The 16380-nt window shown below is 38.4% G+C and overlaps 1 protein-coding gene across 11 annotated transcripts in view; it reads left to right on the forward strand.

Annotated features, from left to right (window-relative positions):
* Positions 1 to 16380, forward strand: part of Adgb (androglobin) — a 105653-nt gene that overhangs the window by 37172 nt on the left and 52101 nt on the right. For 9 of the 11 annotated variants that reach the window (XM_048425172.3, XM_085688520.2, XM_085688521.2 and 6 more), the window contains exons 9-12: positions 1661 to 1795; positions 7598 to 7692; positions 11970 to 12144; positions 13040 to 13130. In XM_048425172.3, coding sequence (XP_048281129.1) covers positions 1661 to 1795; positions 7598 to 7692; positions 11970 to 12144; positions 13040 to 13130 — 496 coding nt within the window. The remainder of the gene's footprint in view (positions 1 to 1660; positions 1796 to 7597; positions 7693 to 11969; positions 12145 to 13039; positions 13131 to 16380) is intronic. The other 2 variants (XM_048425169.3, XM_085688517.2) reach the window with 1 other exon arrangement.

Below are 16380 nucleotides of genomic sequence, written 5' to 3' on the forward strand. Positions count from 1 at the left end.
CATGAGCTGAGAGTGAAGTTGAGATGGGAGATGGAGACTTGGTGGAAATTCAGTAGCAATGTGGTGAAATTTGTAAAACTAGGGGAGAATAATATCCAGCTGAATAATAACATCTAGCTGATAAGTTATTTATAGTGAGGGTAACAAAATCATGGAATTTAAATGACAGACGATATATTAGTCTAGTGCTAAACACTAAGCCATTTTTATTTACATGTTTTTATGAGATATATTAAATAAAATTCTAAATAGGAGTTTGAAAATAAAGTTCAGTTTTAAAATTGTAACTAAAATCACATATTGCTTCACAAAAGTAGCTTAATTAAGTTGTGTCAGTGTTTATACAAAATAAAATGTTATTATCCTAGCTTTTAATACTTAAATTTCTCAAGCAGCTCAGCCTACATTTGAAGTTTATAATATGTCTAACATATATTTTAAATCTATTCTAAACACCATGAGACATGTTTATTTTCTATGCTAAGAGACATCAGAAGTAGTTGAGGTCATATTTTTAATAACTGCCCTCTTTATAAAAAAGTGATCAGGCGACCAATGAGGGTTATAAATTTAGCAGTTGATGTAGATAATCTAAACTCTCATTCCAAATTGAAGAGACTTATTAGGCAAAAAAAAAACCTTTGCATTAAAAAAATTAAAGTCTTTTCGTGCGTGAAAATTCAAATGGTGGGGACAGCTCGGTAGATGACTTAGTGCACAAGCCATACTGGAAACAGGTGGTTGGTTTGTGGGCATTGTTGGATTTCATCCCCACAAGAGGATGCTTTACTGAAAGAAAATGGTATTTGTTTGAGCTAAAGTCCCCAAGTTGGGTAAATTGAGAAGGCCCTATATAGATAGAACTAAACTTGCAATGCATGCTTTGCTGTTCTTTTTGGTTTTTATTTTAAGATGAGAAAATTAACCTGAAATTGCAATTAAATATGAATAAAATATATTTATTTTTATTTTATTCAAGGGGCTGAAGAAATAGCTGCCTAGTTAAGAGCACTTTTGGCCAAGCATGAGTATCTGAGTCTATTTCTCCAGGATCTGAGTCTCGATCCCCAGCATCCACATAGAGAGCGTGGGGCTGCCTGTGTAACCCTAGCACTGTTGGGGGCAGAGACAGGAAGATGTATGGAGTTTGCTAGCCAACAAGTCTAGCTGAAATAGTAGGTTCCGGATTCAGTGAGAGAGAGAGAGGGGGGTGGGGGTGGAGAGAGAGAGACTCTGTCTCCAGGGAGTAGAGGAGAAGGTGAGAGCAGGACCCCAGCATCCTCCCGTGTGTGTTCCTGTGCTCCGCAGCTGCTCATGCCCACTGCACACAAATGCATTCAAGTCACTGTCCACATGCAACAGAAAACTGGATATAATAATTTAATTATTACTCATAATATTAACTAATTTTGCCCAGATTTCACAGCCCATGTTAATTTTTAAAATTGTTTTCTCTCATTTAATGTGGTATTAGTCAGAGGAGATTACATTTTCGGAGAAATCAAGGCTGCAGTTTTACATTTAAGTACTATTTACATTATTTACATTAAGTACAGTTTTACATTTAAGTTTTGACCTTCTTAGGACACATCGGCTGAATATGTAGCACAGCCTGAGGTTTTCTAGATAAGAGATTTACCATTTTTTCTTAATGTGTTAGAGAAAGCAGATGCAAAAGACCTTGGGAAGAAGAGGAATAAGGATGGAGAGAAGGAGAAGGAAAAATTCAAATTTTCACTCCATGGTTCGAGACCCTCATCTGATGTTCAGTACTCTATGCAGTCCTTGTCAGATTGTAAGCTCTCAGTCTCTTACAGTAACTACCTTAGTCTCTGCCTAAGCTGATGGAAAATGTCGGAATATAGAAAAGTACACTTTCTCTTTTGACATGTCTAAGTAAGCATGTTCAAGTTTTCCCTCCTACTTCGGCTCCTTCATATAAATGATGGGTTTGGATGTTGTTAGGGGATGAAAACAAAAGCAAAATTGCCATTGACAGCACTTCATCTTTTAAAAATAACTAAATTCTGCTTTCCCCCCTTTCTTTGTCAAAGTAAAAGAAATAACACCCCTTGCCTTAGAACTCATGATACGCTCATGGTGACACCCTTTTAATCCCAGCACTACGGAGACAGAGGCAGGTGGATTTTGGGATTCGAGAGCAGCATGATCTACATAGTGAGTTCCAGGCCAACCAGTGCTACACAGTGAGATCCTGCCTTAAACAAACAAACAAAAAACCCAAGTATCAAATCAAACAACAACAAAACCAAGGAAGTCATGAATATGCCTAATATGACGCAGGTTGGACCTATGAGCTCTGCCTATAGTCAGGTCTTCTTCATCAGCACAGCAGGGTATAAGAGAGTTCTCAGAGTTAAAGTTCGATTATTCATCTGTTGGTATGTCACGCTTCAGCATATTCAGGATGACTGTTTTAATTCTGAAAAGTGCTGAAGACAGAGCCCTGGTTTCCGCTGAGCTCTCCGGGATGGATGTCATCTGACATAGACACGAAGCGAGCGTGCCTGTCCAGACATCCCTTTCCTATGCACTTAGTTTAAAGTGGCTTTGGGAGATGCGTTCCCTTCAGTCGGCTGCTTTAGTTTCATTTGTAGCAGCTTGGAGATGGACCCCGAGTTTTCAAAAGATACCTGACTTATAGATTCAGTTCCTACGTGAAAGAATAACTTGGTTTCTACACTATTTGTATTCAGTTTGACAATAGAAATACAATATGCTGTACCTAGTTCTGAGAAGGCATGGGAAATTTAATATAAGACCTATGTCTTATTAATTTTGGGGAACTATTGTTTATCACATCTGTAATTACAAGGAAATGACATTCATAGCTTTAAAATTCTATAAATAAGAAAAATGAAGGTGACAAAAGTTCTTTAGATATTTATGCATGCTTTTTCACATGTGTGCTTACATTTCTGCAATATCTACTACAATCTGCTACATGCTAACAACATTAGCATGTGACATTTAAGGGTCCCCCTCCCAGTTTGTTATTTTCAAAGTAAATGTATTCATGAATGCAACTTACAAAGGGTTCAAGCAGTACATTTTATTGTTTTAATTACAAGCAATTAAGGCTATTTATGACTGTCAGGAATTCTTCCAAACTCTATTGAAGAGAACTATGGTCCTGTCCTAGAATTCTGACACCTTTAATCGTGTGGATTCTGAAGCTCTTTGCCGGGAGAAGTGGGAGAAGAGATGAGATGATTATGGTTGAGATCTTTACAGGCCAAACTCATTGATCACTTCTGTTTGTATTCCTTTCAATCACAGTTGGCCCTACCTTGTTGGAGATACAGTTTGGCTAGATGTTTTAGAGAAAGAGGGCTCCCTCTGGTGGACAGTAGCTAACCTCTATCAAATTTTACTGCCCTGAACTCTAGATACCCATTTCAGCCTTCCTGTACATATGTATTTAATACTTTACAAAAACCATGACCTAAACTATTCAGTAATTGCACCTAGCTCTAAGACCTCTAGGATGAGCACTTGCACACACATACAAGCGCCATACCTCATCTCTTATGTTTTGTTGAAGACAGATTAACTGCAGTATGAGTTCCCATTCATAAAATGGAACAAGAGGGTGAGTTCTAGTCAGTGCTCATTATCAACTATACAATTCTTCTGCGACAGCCCTCTGTAGACCTTTGTCCCCACAGATGGGAAGCCTATTGGCAGCGACTGTGGTATTTTGGAACAACTCCAAATGAGTTGGAAGTGGGTTTTCAAATCCAGGAAGTTAATCTTCAGAGTTCACCCATTTAATCACTGTATTATTCTTCCCCTCAATGTCTGCTGATAGAGCAATCTTTAAATGTTGGACAATTTCCTGACCAACTAAATTCAAAATGTAACTTACAGAGAAACTTGGATTCAGATTGTGACATTAATGAAAACACTTAGGTTTTAATATATGAATGAATCAGACCCTTCTAATATCTGACCAAAAATTGTCCAGAAATATTAGATACAAAAACGTATTACGTACGAGTTAACTTAGATTTTGTAACTAAGCAAGAGTCAAAAAATATATTTCAAAGGATCAAAGTCTGATAAAACTAGAATATGATATTGTAGGATTGTATGGAGGGCATTTTCTGACTTTGGAAGAGATTGCCAAGTTTTGAAACTTTCACTCTCCAACCAAGAGCAGCTATGCTGTGCTTCCCCTGACTCGAGCTTGTGCTGTCACTCATGAATCATGAGCAGGAGTGATCCTTCCAGGTTGTTCATGGAATGCCCCATGCACAATTCTTCCTTTGCTCTCCTGACACTGTTGAGAGCGTAGTGTTAAACACTGAGAGGGAAGAGTGCGAAGCTGTGAAAGACTATGTGGAGACCTGCCTGTGTATCTGTAATGTCCACCTCAGGCTGTGTCTAAGCCAAAGGAAACTAGTGGCATTTGTAAAGCTATATAATTCTGAGTGGCTGTTACAGCAGTTGGATACAATGATACACGAAACATTGCCAAGGTTAGTGTGCCAGTTACAAGGTGAAGATATGTGGGCCCTGCTTAGCAGTGGGGTGGCTGCAATGAGGAAGGAAGTGTCTCAAGCTGACATTCACTAAGACTTAGACATTTACCACAGAAGTTGGTAAAACCAGAAGTTTTTACAGGTTGGAAAGTGGCTATGCAGTTGGTGATTTTAAATTTCAGAAACATGTGGAAGAGTGACTATTAATGCATTCTGTTTATTAATAATATTTAGTCTTAGCGGGGCATTTAATATTAAAGATAAACCCGGCAATGACAGTCTGTTCAAAATAAAAAGGAAAACAAATGTCAGAGATCAAAAAACTATAGAATTAAGGAGGCCACTTCTTAACAACAAATGAATTGACCTAAAACTTTTAAGAGGCCCATGATTTCCATATTTATGTGCTTTATACTTTGTTGTTATTTCTCCTCCTTCACTGCCCACCCTTTATCTGCCTGGTTCCCACTCTTTGTTCACGTCTCCTTTCAAGTCTCTTAGTGTCATCATATTCTCTTTTTTACCCCTCTCTTAATATGTCTCTTCCTCCTCTGTCATAATCCCTACTCTAATTTAATGACACATGCACACACCCACATATAGCCACACACATGTATAATATCAAACTGAATTTCTACATATGTGTACTAAGTAAGCCTATTAGAAAATTACTTTGCTATTGAGATTTGCAGCATATTGTGAAATTACAAAAACCTTCTGGTGGAAGATGATCTGACAAGCCTTCTGGTCAACCTATACTTCTTCTGCTATTGCTATAAAATATGATGAGACAATAGTTACCTGTGGATTATCTGAGCCTCATTATAAATAATTGTTATTACTGAGGAATAACAGACACTTTAGAGTTTTTTGAAAATTATTGCCTCTTCTCTTTTCCCAGACACTTAAGTAGTCTGTGATAGGAGAACCAAATTCCAGGGTATAATGGTGAATGATGGAGTATAATTTAGACCAGAATAATTTTGTACATAAAGACGTGAACGTCAAAATTTAGGAGGAAGTTAATGTGATGGGTGATTTTATGTCTTGCCTGAGCCATGGGGTACTCAGAAATCTGGGCAAATATTGTGTGAAGATGTTTTTTGGATGATATTAATATTCAGATCAATAGGCGGAGTGAAGCAGCTCATCCTGTCTCCTGCGAATGAACCTCATCCAATCAGGTAAATTCTGGATATGCAAAAGCTCACCATCCTCCCCCTTGAGTGCTTACAGACTCAAACCAAAACACTGACTTTGCTTGGGACTGGAGTCATCCTTAGACAGGAATTACTCATTACTTCACCTGGGTCTTCCTTAGTTGCCTGACTTAACCTGCAGATTAAATGATAGTTATATAGACCAACTCCTAATAATCACCCTATTTCCGTATCAGTCCTGTTTCTTAATGCAACAGGATTAATGCAGATGTTGGTGTTATGACTTAATGTGCTGGTATAACAAATACTAAAAAATACAGCTGAATGATGTATGGATGAGTTTGAGATGCACTCTTGAAAAGTCCTGAATGGCTGTAAAGGGCTGAGTGATAAGAATTCCAGATGTGACAGATGTTATGGGACAAGTCTTGCCTGGAAACAAGGAAAATGTGGTTCGAAGGAAAGGTGATTCTTATTGTGAACTGGAAAGGAAGTTGCTGGAGGTGTGTTCTAGTGTTTTGTAGAATCAACAACGTGAATTGTGACACTGGATATTTACCTGAGGTGATTTCCAAGCAGTGCCGGGCGTGAAGGCCAAGTTCTTAACTACGAGTGGTGATATATGAGGGGAGGTTAAAGGAAAGGGATCGTAAACCAGAAACCAATAAAAATTTAAAGACTAGAAAAAAATTTTTTACTCTGACCTTATCCTAAAGCAAGAAAACTTGTAAAAGAGTGCCAAGGGTGTGGCTTGAAGCCATCCATAAGGAAGTTACTCACTGTGGAGTTCATCAGGTCAAGTCCACAAAGAGTAGGGATAGAAATGGTATTATCCACACAATGGCCATCTTTTAGAAGAAACACAGAAAAGATGAAGGAAGGCTGTTTGTAACTTTACAAGACTGGACCATAGAACTATTTGGCAATGAATGAATATGCAGGTAAGTCCCCAAGATGATCCAGAAGTAATCAGGACTGCATCTATTCAGGCTCCCAGGAGACAAGGCTGTTTCCCATTAAGTTGCAGAGGGTGAGCCCTGCTTCTTACTTTTAGTAACCCCTACTACCCACACAAAGAGCCAAATCGGCCTCTTTGCAAGGGCTCTTTATGGGTGAAACTATTGCAAAATGTTCTCACAGGTTCTCTGGACAAAGCCAATGAGGTAGGTCACCATTTAGGACCTGAAAAGAGCAGTGGGTCCAGCAGACTGATAATCCAACCAAGAGAACGATTCCCAAACCTAACAGTGAAATTTGTCTTGCTAAGCTTTTGTGCTAATGGGGTTCTTACCTGTCCTATGCTTATATCTCTATCATGCTTTGGAGTCACATTTCTTATCCAGTAGAAATAGCAATGTAAGGACTCTAGGAGATAATTTCATTTTTATTTATAGATGAATAAAATTTCATTGTTTATATTTAAACAAACAACCAAAATAGAATTGTAGAAGTTTTGCCTCGAGATGGGTCGTGCCTTCAGTCTCACTGGAGGTGAGTTAGGAATTTCAGGGACACTTGGGACTTGAAATTGATGTTGAACTGAATTAGAGCTTTTGGTGCTGGTCTCCCGGGTGGAAGGAATTCGTGTATGCGGACGACACATTCTACAGAGGAGCAGAGCTTATGGAGGAGACTGTTTGTCTCTTAATTGATATGTTAAAGCCATAAACTCTAATGTAAGTGTTTTTGGAGATTTCTTTAGGGTGGTATTTAAGGTTAAATCATTATAAAAAAAAGAGGAAAAAATACCAGATATATTTTCCCCCCTCTCTCTCTGTTTCTTATTTCCCTCCACTTCTTCCTGTGTCTCTTCCCCTCTGCTTCTCGGCTCCTCTATTCTATCCCTCCTATAAAAGAGGCCACACTGAGAAGGTAACTGTCTAGTTTCATGTTGACAGGAATGCTCATGATCCATGTATGGTTTTTTTCCAGGTTCCTCAGCAGTACAGTCCCCTCAAATGGTTGTATATGCTACCTTTACACCACTCTATTTGTTTGAAAGCAAGATCTTTACGTTAGAGAAGATGGTAAGGCTTCAAAATCAAGAGATATCATGTCCTTATGTGTGTAGAGGGGAGGTAATGCTCCTGTACTAAGGGGCTGGAACATCCAAATTATCACAATTGTTCATAGTACTGTCTCATTATACAAATGTAAAATACATATTTTAAAATATTTTATATTATGTACAAAAGAAAAATAGAGGAATTATGCCTTTCAGTGAAACTCATGCGTACAACATTCCTGACAATCACTTTTCAGCGACTAGAGTACACATGTTGTTTTTAAAAATCTATCTATCTATCTATCTATCTATCTATCTATCTATCTATCTATCTATCTATCTATCTATCTGTGTACCTATTGAGGCACAGTTTCTCTGTAGAGCCCTGGCTGTCCTGGAACTTGCTCTATATGCCAGGCTGGCCTCAAACTCACAAAGATCTGCCTACCTCTGCCTCCTGAGTGCTGGGATTAAAAGTGTGCACTAACATTGTGGTGAGCTCACAAGTATTATACAGTAAATGTACAGCTATTGGACCTATTGGACTTTTCATGGGCTGTATATACATACACTCCACATGGGGAACCTGTTTTTGCAGAGTTACTGGCACACCTGTCCTTTGGATAAGTCACTGTCAATTCTGTAAAAATCTTGTGAAATCGTCTCCCTTCTAGAATATCCCAGCAGTGTATAAATCTGACTTTTCCTGTAGGGCGACTGGATACCTCCCCCCACACCATGAAGCCATGGTGTGAAAAAGATTCACTCAAGTCCCTGTTCTCACAGCCAAAATCTACATAAAAATAGTTCCCCACAAATGTTCTTTATTGACAGGAGTCACTGATAAGAAAGAAGCCTCATACAGGAGGTAATATATCTGCTCTAACAGCAGACTCAGGAAGGTGCGATCTACTGGTCTGCTCTGACTTAACAGGCTACTAATATTCTATACTTTCCTTTACCTTGATTTCAACTAGCATAGGATCATAGCCCAGAAAATTAACCGTTTATACAGGAAAATGGCCTGAGTCACTAAAACTAGCTTCAGAGAGAAAAATTCTCACTTGGGCATGCTGATGGAGGACCCTAGAAGAGATTTCTTTTAACTTAGCCAGCTAGAAACTAATGCAAGTCAAGCCCTCAGGTTAGTGTAACTACCAAGGCTGTGTTCCCAGTTGCAGGGGAACTTGACAGCCACGCCCCCTCTGAGAGGTAAGGTGCCTCCTTGCCAAATCCACCGGTTTCTATAACAGTGTTATTTATTTTGAGCGACTTTTTGTTCTTTGAGGAAAAAGTAAGTTCTCACCTCTTGTAATAATATTTATCAAGTTACCACACAGTTTATTTAGACGAATGCAGCCATACATCAACAGCATTGTTCCATCCTGACCCTATGTGGGGACTTTAGACATACAGCACCTTAACCCTGGGGTTCTCTATGCTGTAAAGTCACTACATTAAAGTGTAAGGATAGCGTGCACTCTGATACAATTGTACATAAATATCCTTCGTGTTAGAGTTGATTTTTAAAATTTTAATGAGAATTAGCTTGAAAAATAAGTATTCCAATAGGTTCGCTGTTTCCCCATGTGTCACGTTCATCTTTTAGATTAACCTGAGAGCACAATACCATCATTTCAGAAGCCATTATTACCAGCCAAAGTCTACCACATAACAGTAGGAACATAACAATGATAGAACTCAGGAAGCTAGCATAAGCATAGGGACAGAGGCAGGTTCTGTTCTTTTTAATTCAAAGTTAAGTAACAGAAGCTGTGGCTAAATAACAGACTCAGAACTTTCCCAGTTTCTGGAAATCAGCAGCTCCCTACAATCAAATGCATGCCCAAAGTGTCTCTAAAGCCAAGACTCGTGTCTACTGCGGGCCTGATGGTCTCTTCCTTCATGTGAACCATGGGTACCATTTTAGGTGCTCTAGATGGTAAAGACGCAACGTATGGACCATAAAAGCAAATCAACCATATGTTGTGGAGTGTCACACCTCATATCCAAGAGATACTCGAACTGCTTATTAAAACTGTAGCACTCAATGCACATTAATTCTTAGATTATAATAATATAAACTATATATCAGGGAATATGCTCTGATCTTAAGGTATAAAGATGAGTAACATAATCTAAATTCCTCACCACAAAGCTCCAATTCTATAATTAAGGGGACAACAATAATTAGAAAACTGTTATAACAGAGAGTATGTTAGGTACATAGGTAAACTGTGTTTGTTGGAGTAATGGCACAAATGAATACCTATATAAATAAGGGGGAAATCAATGTGGGGTGACAGGACACATGGATCTTCCCCCTAATGGGAAGCTAGGGAGGTCTTCCTAAAGGAAGCTAAGTCTTTAACCTGAGGTCTAAGAAGTTATGCTAGCAAATAGGAGAAGGTGTGTTCAAAGCAGAGGTCATTTTGGGAAGTCTGAAGGGCAAGGCTGCCACATAGACCCCTGTTCTGGGAACTAACAGAGATTGGGTTAATTGTAAAGAAGTTTCAGAAGCAACTCTAGTTATGGAATTAAGAACAGAATATTCTTCACAAAGCTTTATTTTTCCCCTTTTTTTCCTTAGATACAGTATCGCTATGTAGCTCAGGTTGGCCTTGAATTTGTGATCTTCTTGATTCAGGTTCCTCGGTGCTGGAAACAAATGTGTACCACACACCAGTTTAAACCTTTCCTTTGGGTTCCATAAAGGATTTAAGGTGCCAAAGACTCTGTAATCAAACTGTTGTCAGTAACCTGATTACGAAGGACCCTTCCCACATGTCACCATTTGTCTGGAGTATTGTGGTCCCCTATCCCATCTGATGATTCTTTTAGGTTTACTTTCTGTGAGGTTGATCTAGTTCCCCTGTAAATATCTACTAGCATAGAGAATATAAGTATACCTTTTAAATCATAAATCCATAGAAAATGGTTCTTCCTTATTGATATTTTGTAAAATGGAGGCTAAAGTTACAGCCCCAAAGCATGTTAAGATCAACACACAAAGTCAGCGACTGGCATTTGGTTAAGAAGTAACGGAGACTACAGAGTAATAGAGCAAATCATCAAAAACTACCTTATGCGATCCAGCACCCATCCTTATCACAGACTGCCCTTAAATTCACTCCCGAGTTTCCAGTGGATTACTCTGGGGCAGTGATTTGATTTCATGATAGCTTCCAACACCTAAGAAAAGAAAAGTTTATTCTTTAGATGGCATAGGGAAATATTTGTTTTTAAGCTACTTTACAAATTACAGAAATTTCTGATTTTTTTTTTAGTAAATTGGAAGAGTCTATAAGATAAAAAAGTGAAAAAAAACTTTTCTTTTTAGGTACTTTTAAAAATCAGGGTATCATTTTTCTCTTAAGTTTGGATTATTATCTATACCATGATTATAGAAACTAATCTTGTGAAATCACTAGAAAGAAAATGGTTCCTGGAGGAACTGACTTTAGTGTATTTGGTATTTCATTATTTTACTTTAAATGTTAAAGCAATGTGTGGTTGTAGTACGGATCAACTGAACTTTCTGTTTCTGTCTGTCTCTGGCTGCTGTCTATCTGCCTCTCTCTGCTACAATATACATCAGACAGCGTTTAGGAGCTACAGTTATGTTAAAATAGTGGTCTGATGTACTCCAAAGAAAGCGACTTTAGTACTGAATGTTTGACTCTGGGACATATCTGTCAGGACAGCTCCTATCCGCGCTGTCAATGCCTCTATTGTCTCCAGCAATGGAGGGACTTCCTGAGGAAAATCTCCCTGTTAGAGATTACAAGCTATCGTAGATAAGGCCAGTTCTTGTCACCTTGCAAGACTGAACACATTTTAAAACACTTTTAATGTTAAATAACAATTGCAAGTGAGTTTTTTTTAAAAAACTTTTGGCTAATAAAAACTGGTTTTACATCTCTAACCTACAAAATACTGCCTACAGATTTTTATATTTTCTTTGAAACTTAAGCTCACAAATGGTTTAATCTTTTCTTTTCAATAAGCAAATGTGGTTTCCTGAAAACTTAAAGATGCAAACAATAAATTAATACACTTATAAAAATAATGTTAATAATTTAATAAATATAAATATGGATATAATATATACTATGACATAAATATGTTATAATATATAAACATATATAACTATATAAATTAATAAATAGAAATGTTGGTGTTGTTTCTATTAAGGGCTAGAAACATTGGTGTCCCCGTTTTTTTATATTGGCAAAAGTATTGCTTTTAGATACAAGAGGTGATGAAAGATTCAGTTCAAATCTTCTTTCCATCTTGTAGGCGAATTCTGCAGAGAAACTTAGGGAATACGGGCTTTCTCACATCTGTAGCCACCCTGTGCTGGTGACCAGAAGTAGGTCTTGTCCCCTTGTGGCACCCCCCAAACCTCCTCCCTTACCTCCCTGGAAACTCATTCGCCAAAAAAAGGAAACGGTCATAACGGATGAAGCTCAAGGTATGCGCATGTTGCCTTACAGTCTAATTTACACTTCTCTGGGGTTACCAGTGTCTCCCATGGAGAACCGTATGTTCGGAGGTAAGCCACACAGCCCTGCACCCAAAGCTACTTGACTCATGTCCGAATTATGTATCTAAAAAATTCAAGTATGTGTACTGTGTTTGGTCCAGTGGATCCAGAGTGACAGTGGACTGTGCTAGGGTTCATCATGTATTTGTCTTTCTTTTTTCTTTTGGGCTTAATATGCAAAGTAAAAAATTAGCAAAAATGGGAAGGGAGTTCCATTCTGAAGGACAGTGCAGAATGATCAGTGGGACGTGGCTACCTACCTGAGCCTTGTTTCTTATCCCGTTCAACTTCAGAGTTCACTGAGGTGTTGTGTGCTACTCTCCTTTCTCATTGGCAGTTTCTTACTTCTAAACTAACTTAACACTTACGCATACCCACAAACCAATCTCAACCCACTATTTCCTTGCTATTCCTGGCACTTCCTGCTTCTTCTTCCACTATAGTTCCGTAGTCCCATGAACGAGCTCACATTCCTCAACATGTCCTACGTGGTTGTGCTGAGGAAGTTAATTGAGGGACACTTTTGTTTTTTAAAGAAAAAAATTAATATGGAAAGTCACCATTAAATCATTAGCAAATACAAAGACTTGTCTGTCTTTCACCATTTGAGTTTTCACTGTTCTACTCCATAAAAGAAACTGGCTATAGACAAAAGAAAGCTAACATTGGCAAGATCTGTAAACCGTTTCACTTAAAAATGTCTCTGTTCATTCCTGTTTAACTCTATTGAAACCCCTGGGTAAACACGCCCTCCAACCAGCACTGCTTAGAATCTGGAGGATTCTGGGAGTATACCCCTCACTTCCCCACCGGAACTTTTCAGATACTGTACCGAAGAAGCCTGAGCAGTTCCTTGAGATTTCAAGCCCATTTTTGAACTACAGAATGACTCCATTTACGATTCCAACAGAAACGTAAGTATGTGACATTCTCTTCAGTGTGTCTGTGACGTATGTGGCTAAAAATCACACTTACCAGCAGAATGCCTGAAGACCACTGAGGTCAAATATATATGCTTATTCTCACAGTCTATTGAATGGGATGCCTTATAGCTCATGCTTACATGATTTTTTATATATTTTTATGTATGACTATTATAGTTTAAAAGTTTTATATCCCCCAAAATGAAATTCTAACCCTCAGGTGATTGGGTTTGTTAGAAATTATTTTTAAAGACATTGCATGGGTTATATGGTAAAATAGGTTAAAAGTTACATATGGTTAAATGGGTTAAAGGTTGTATGGGATGCTGATCTGATAACTTCTGTCTGTGGGAAGATTTTATGACCTCCTAGTCTTATTGATAAACTAACTGTATGGATACAGAATGTCTGCAAGTAGAAGTCTTATTTAGAAATGGAAGCAAAAATGTACATGACTATTATACCAAAGATGTCCCAGATATGGTGAACTGCACAAGATAAAAATAGTCAAAATCACACTGTGGGTAAGAGAGGCTCACCAAACCCCATCCCTAGTTGAGGAGCTATTGGTTGTTGATTGCTGAGGGAGAGAAAATCATTTTTCTTAGCTCATGTGAATTCTGGTGGGTTGCCCGAGCAGATGGCTCCATAACCATACACAGGGGCAGCGATTATTGGACTCAATGGGTTCTCAACAAAAAGAAGGGGCATAAGGTTATGAGGTGGAACTTTAAAGGTGTATGGAGGAGGGCAGTGGAGGTAAATATAATCAAAATGCATTCCATGAGTGTGTGAAATTCCCACAGAGTAAGATTAAGTGTGCACGCTAGGAAACAGGATAACAGAAGTCACGAATGAGATCAGAGCAGGGAGACTGAGACAGCATTTTTGTGGGTTAGTGGATGTTAATTGGGAGAAGTTTCAGAGTGAAGCTTCTAAACTATCTCCTCATCTGATATAAATTAGATCTTGTGGTTTCATCAGCCCAAACCATAGGCAACTGGTGCCTGAAATCAGGATTTGTGCACAATGGGATCAATTTCATCTTAAATGTGCCCTTTTGTCCCAGGAGCATTGGTAGAGGTTGTAGAATGGCTCTTTACAGAACAAGTTTGCAGGAATGTACATACCCTAGGGTTTTGTGGCTAGAAGTGAGTGGTTTTGAATGTCTACAAGGATATTCTGTGAGCAGGCTAGCTCCCCCGTTGTACTGAACACCGGAAATCAGCAGTTGATCTCATGAGCAGCAGAAAAAGGGAGGGAGTTTAATGATGGGGTTGTCTATTGCCCTTGGCTTCTGATGCGCTGCCTGGAAATTCTTTCTCACTCACTACTCCCAAAATCCTAGAACACAAAAATAATCTATTCACTTTGTAACAGTAACAGCCTTTCTGTTATTGTCCAGTAGCCTCTCATTTTTTCTGAGACTTTAACATTTTGTTAAGAATTCTCTTTATCCCTCTCCCATATTTGCACTGAAATAATATTGAAAATCACTTACATTTTCTTGAAATTAGCATTTCCTCTACACTTTCCTGCTCTTTATGGTCTAGTACCAAAATAATTTTAACAAAACAGCAATGTAGGCATTTAATAACGTTCCTTAAAACTCTTCCCACCTCTACTCAGCTCCAAAGTGATGTCCACTGTTTTAGGTAGCTGTGCAACATCCAGATTCTGGGCATCCTTTTTCTGTTTGAGTGCGAACTGTGAAAACAAAATGTCATAGACTTGTGGATTGTAAGTGACAGGAGTATATCTTGGTCCTGGGAGCCGGGGATTTAAGATCACATCTAATGTGTAGAGAGACCCATTTCCTTATGGAAGCTTCTTTCTGCTGCCTTGTGTGCAGGAAGTGACACACAAACTCCCTGGAACCCTGCTGCCCAGAGCACAAGTCTCATTTTTAAGAACTTTGCTTTCATCCTAAAGGCCTCTGAAGGTCCACGCCTAGTCCCATTGCCTCAGGGCTGAGGTTGAACACAGGAACTTGACTTTCAGATGTACTCCCGTTCAGAGCACAGCACTTCCTGCCCCCTTTGTGAAGCCATGTGTCCAGCTCTTCCCCAAGAGGACAACCTGTGGAGCTATTACAATTTGGTTTTGGCTTTTACGTCCTTTCTGTATGAAAACCTTCCAAGTATCTATTTCTATACCTTTCTCTTACTGTTAGGTTGCTAGATATGAAAGAATATTGTGTGATTTATTTTCCATCCCTTTTGCATTTTCAGTTGAATATAAGGTTTGTATCAATACTGTAAAATTTTGATATTTAACACACTACTAAGTATTTGACAAGTGCTTATACTCCTACATATTGAATATTTTGAGGCATCTAAGTCATTCAGAAACTTTTTGCTATCCTCTAATTTGATAGTTGTAGTCACATGTAACTGTACATTTGGCTTAATTGGGTACTTTTAAAAGTATTTTAAATTTTGAAAATATTTATAAGAGCATTTAATAAGAGAAATTGTCTTCCTGAGGAAAGAGTCCCCCCACTCCAATAGTTATCTAAAATCAAGTGGTCAGCCTAGAAATCATATAGAGACAATAACATTATATGAACCGAACAGGTTGTATTTATATATTTAGGAATACATATACACATATTTATGCATGCATGTGACATGTCAGGTACCAGCCTCGACAAAAGTATCTCTTGATAAGGTAGAGGCATGGGGATTTAGAAAATATTAGTAAGGAATATGAAGACACGAATGAAAATCCTAAAACAGAGGAACATATAGAATAATATTAAGAGAGTTTGAGTGAGTACTGGAATTCACCTACATTTAATTTTCAATTGCTTTAAGTACCCCTGACCCCAAAAGGCAGGAGTAAGCCAAAAAACAGCATTAACATGATACAAGGAAATGAACATACCAGTTGAAGGTCACATGTTACATCCAAGGTTAAACATTCTGTTGCTAGAACAAAGCAAGTCACACACACACACACACACACACACACACACACACACACACACCCTAGACCAAAACATTCTATAGGCAAACCACTTCCTGGGTTGGATCCCAAGTTATCTCCTTAAGGGAAGTGGAACTTAGTTGGATCCATAGACTTTTGTTTGAGTTAGAAACATATCTACTTCTCTATTCCTGAAATACAAGGTCTGGCTCTTAGCCATAACTGTTGACAATAACCTTGAGAGAGCAGAACTCTGATCTAAATCTAGGTGGGATCTTTGTTTGAGGTAGAAGCACAGAAACCTTGAAGGACT

This window comes from Myodes glareolus, chromosome 1 (genome assembly GCF_982192425.1).
Source record: "Myodes glareolus chromosome 1, mMyoGla1.1, whole genome shotgun sequence".
Classification (NCBI taxonomy): domain Eukaryota; kingdom Metazoa; phylum Chordata; class Mammalia; order Rodentia; family Cricetidae; genus Myodes; species Myodes glareolus.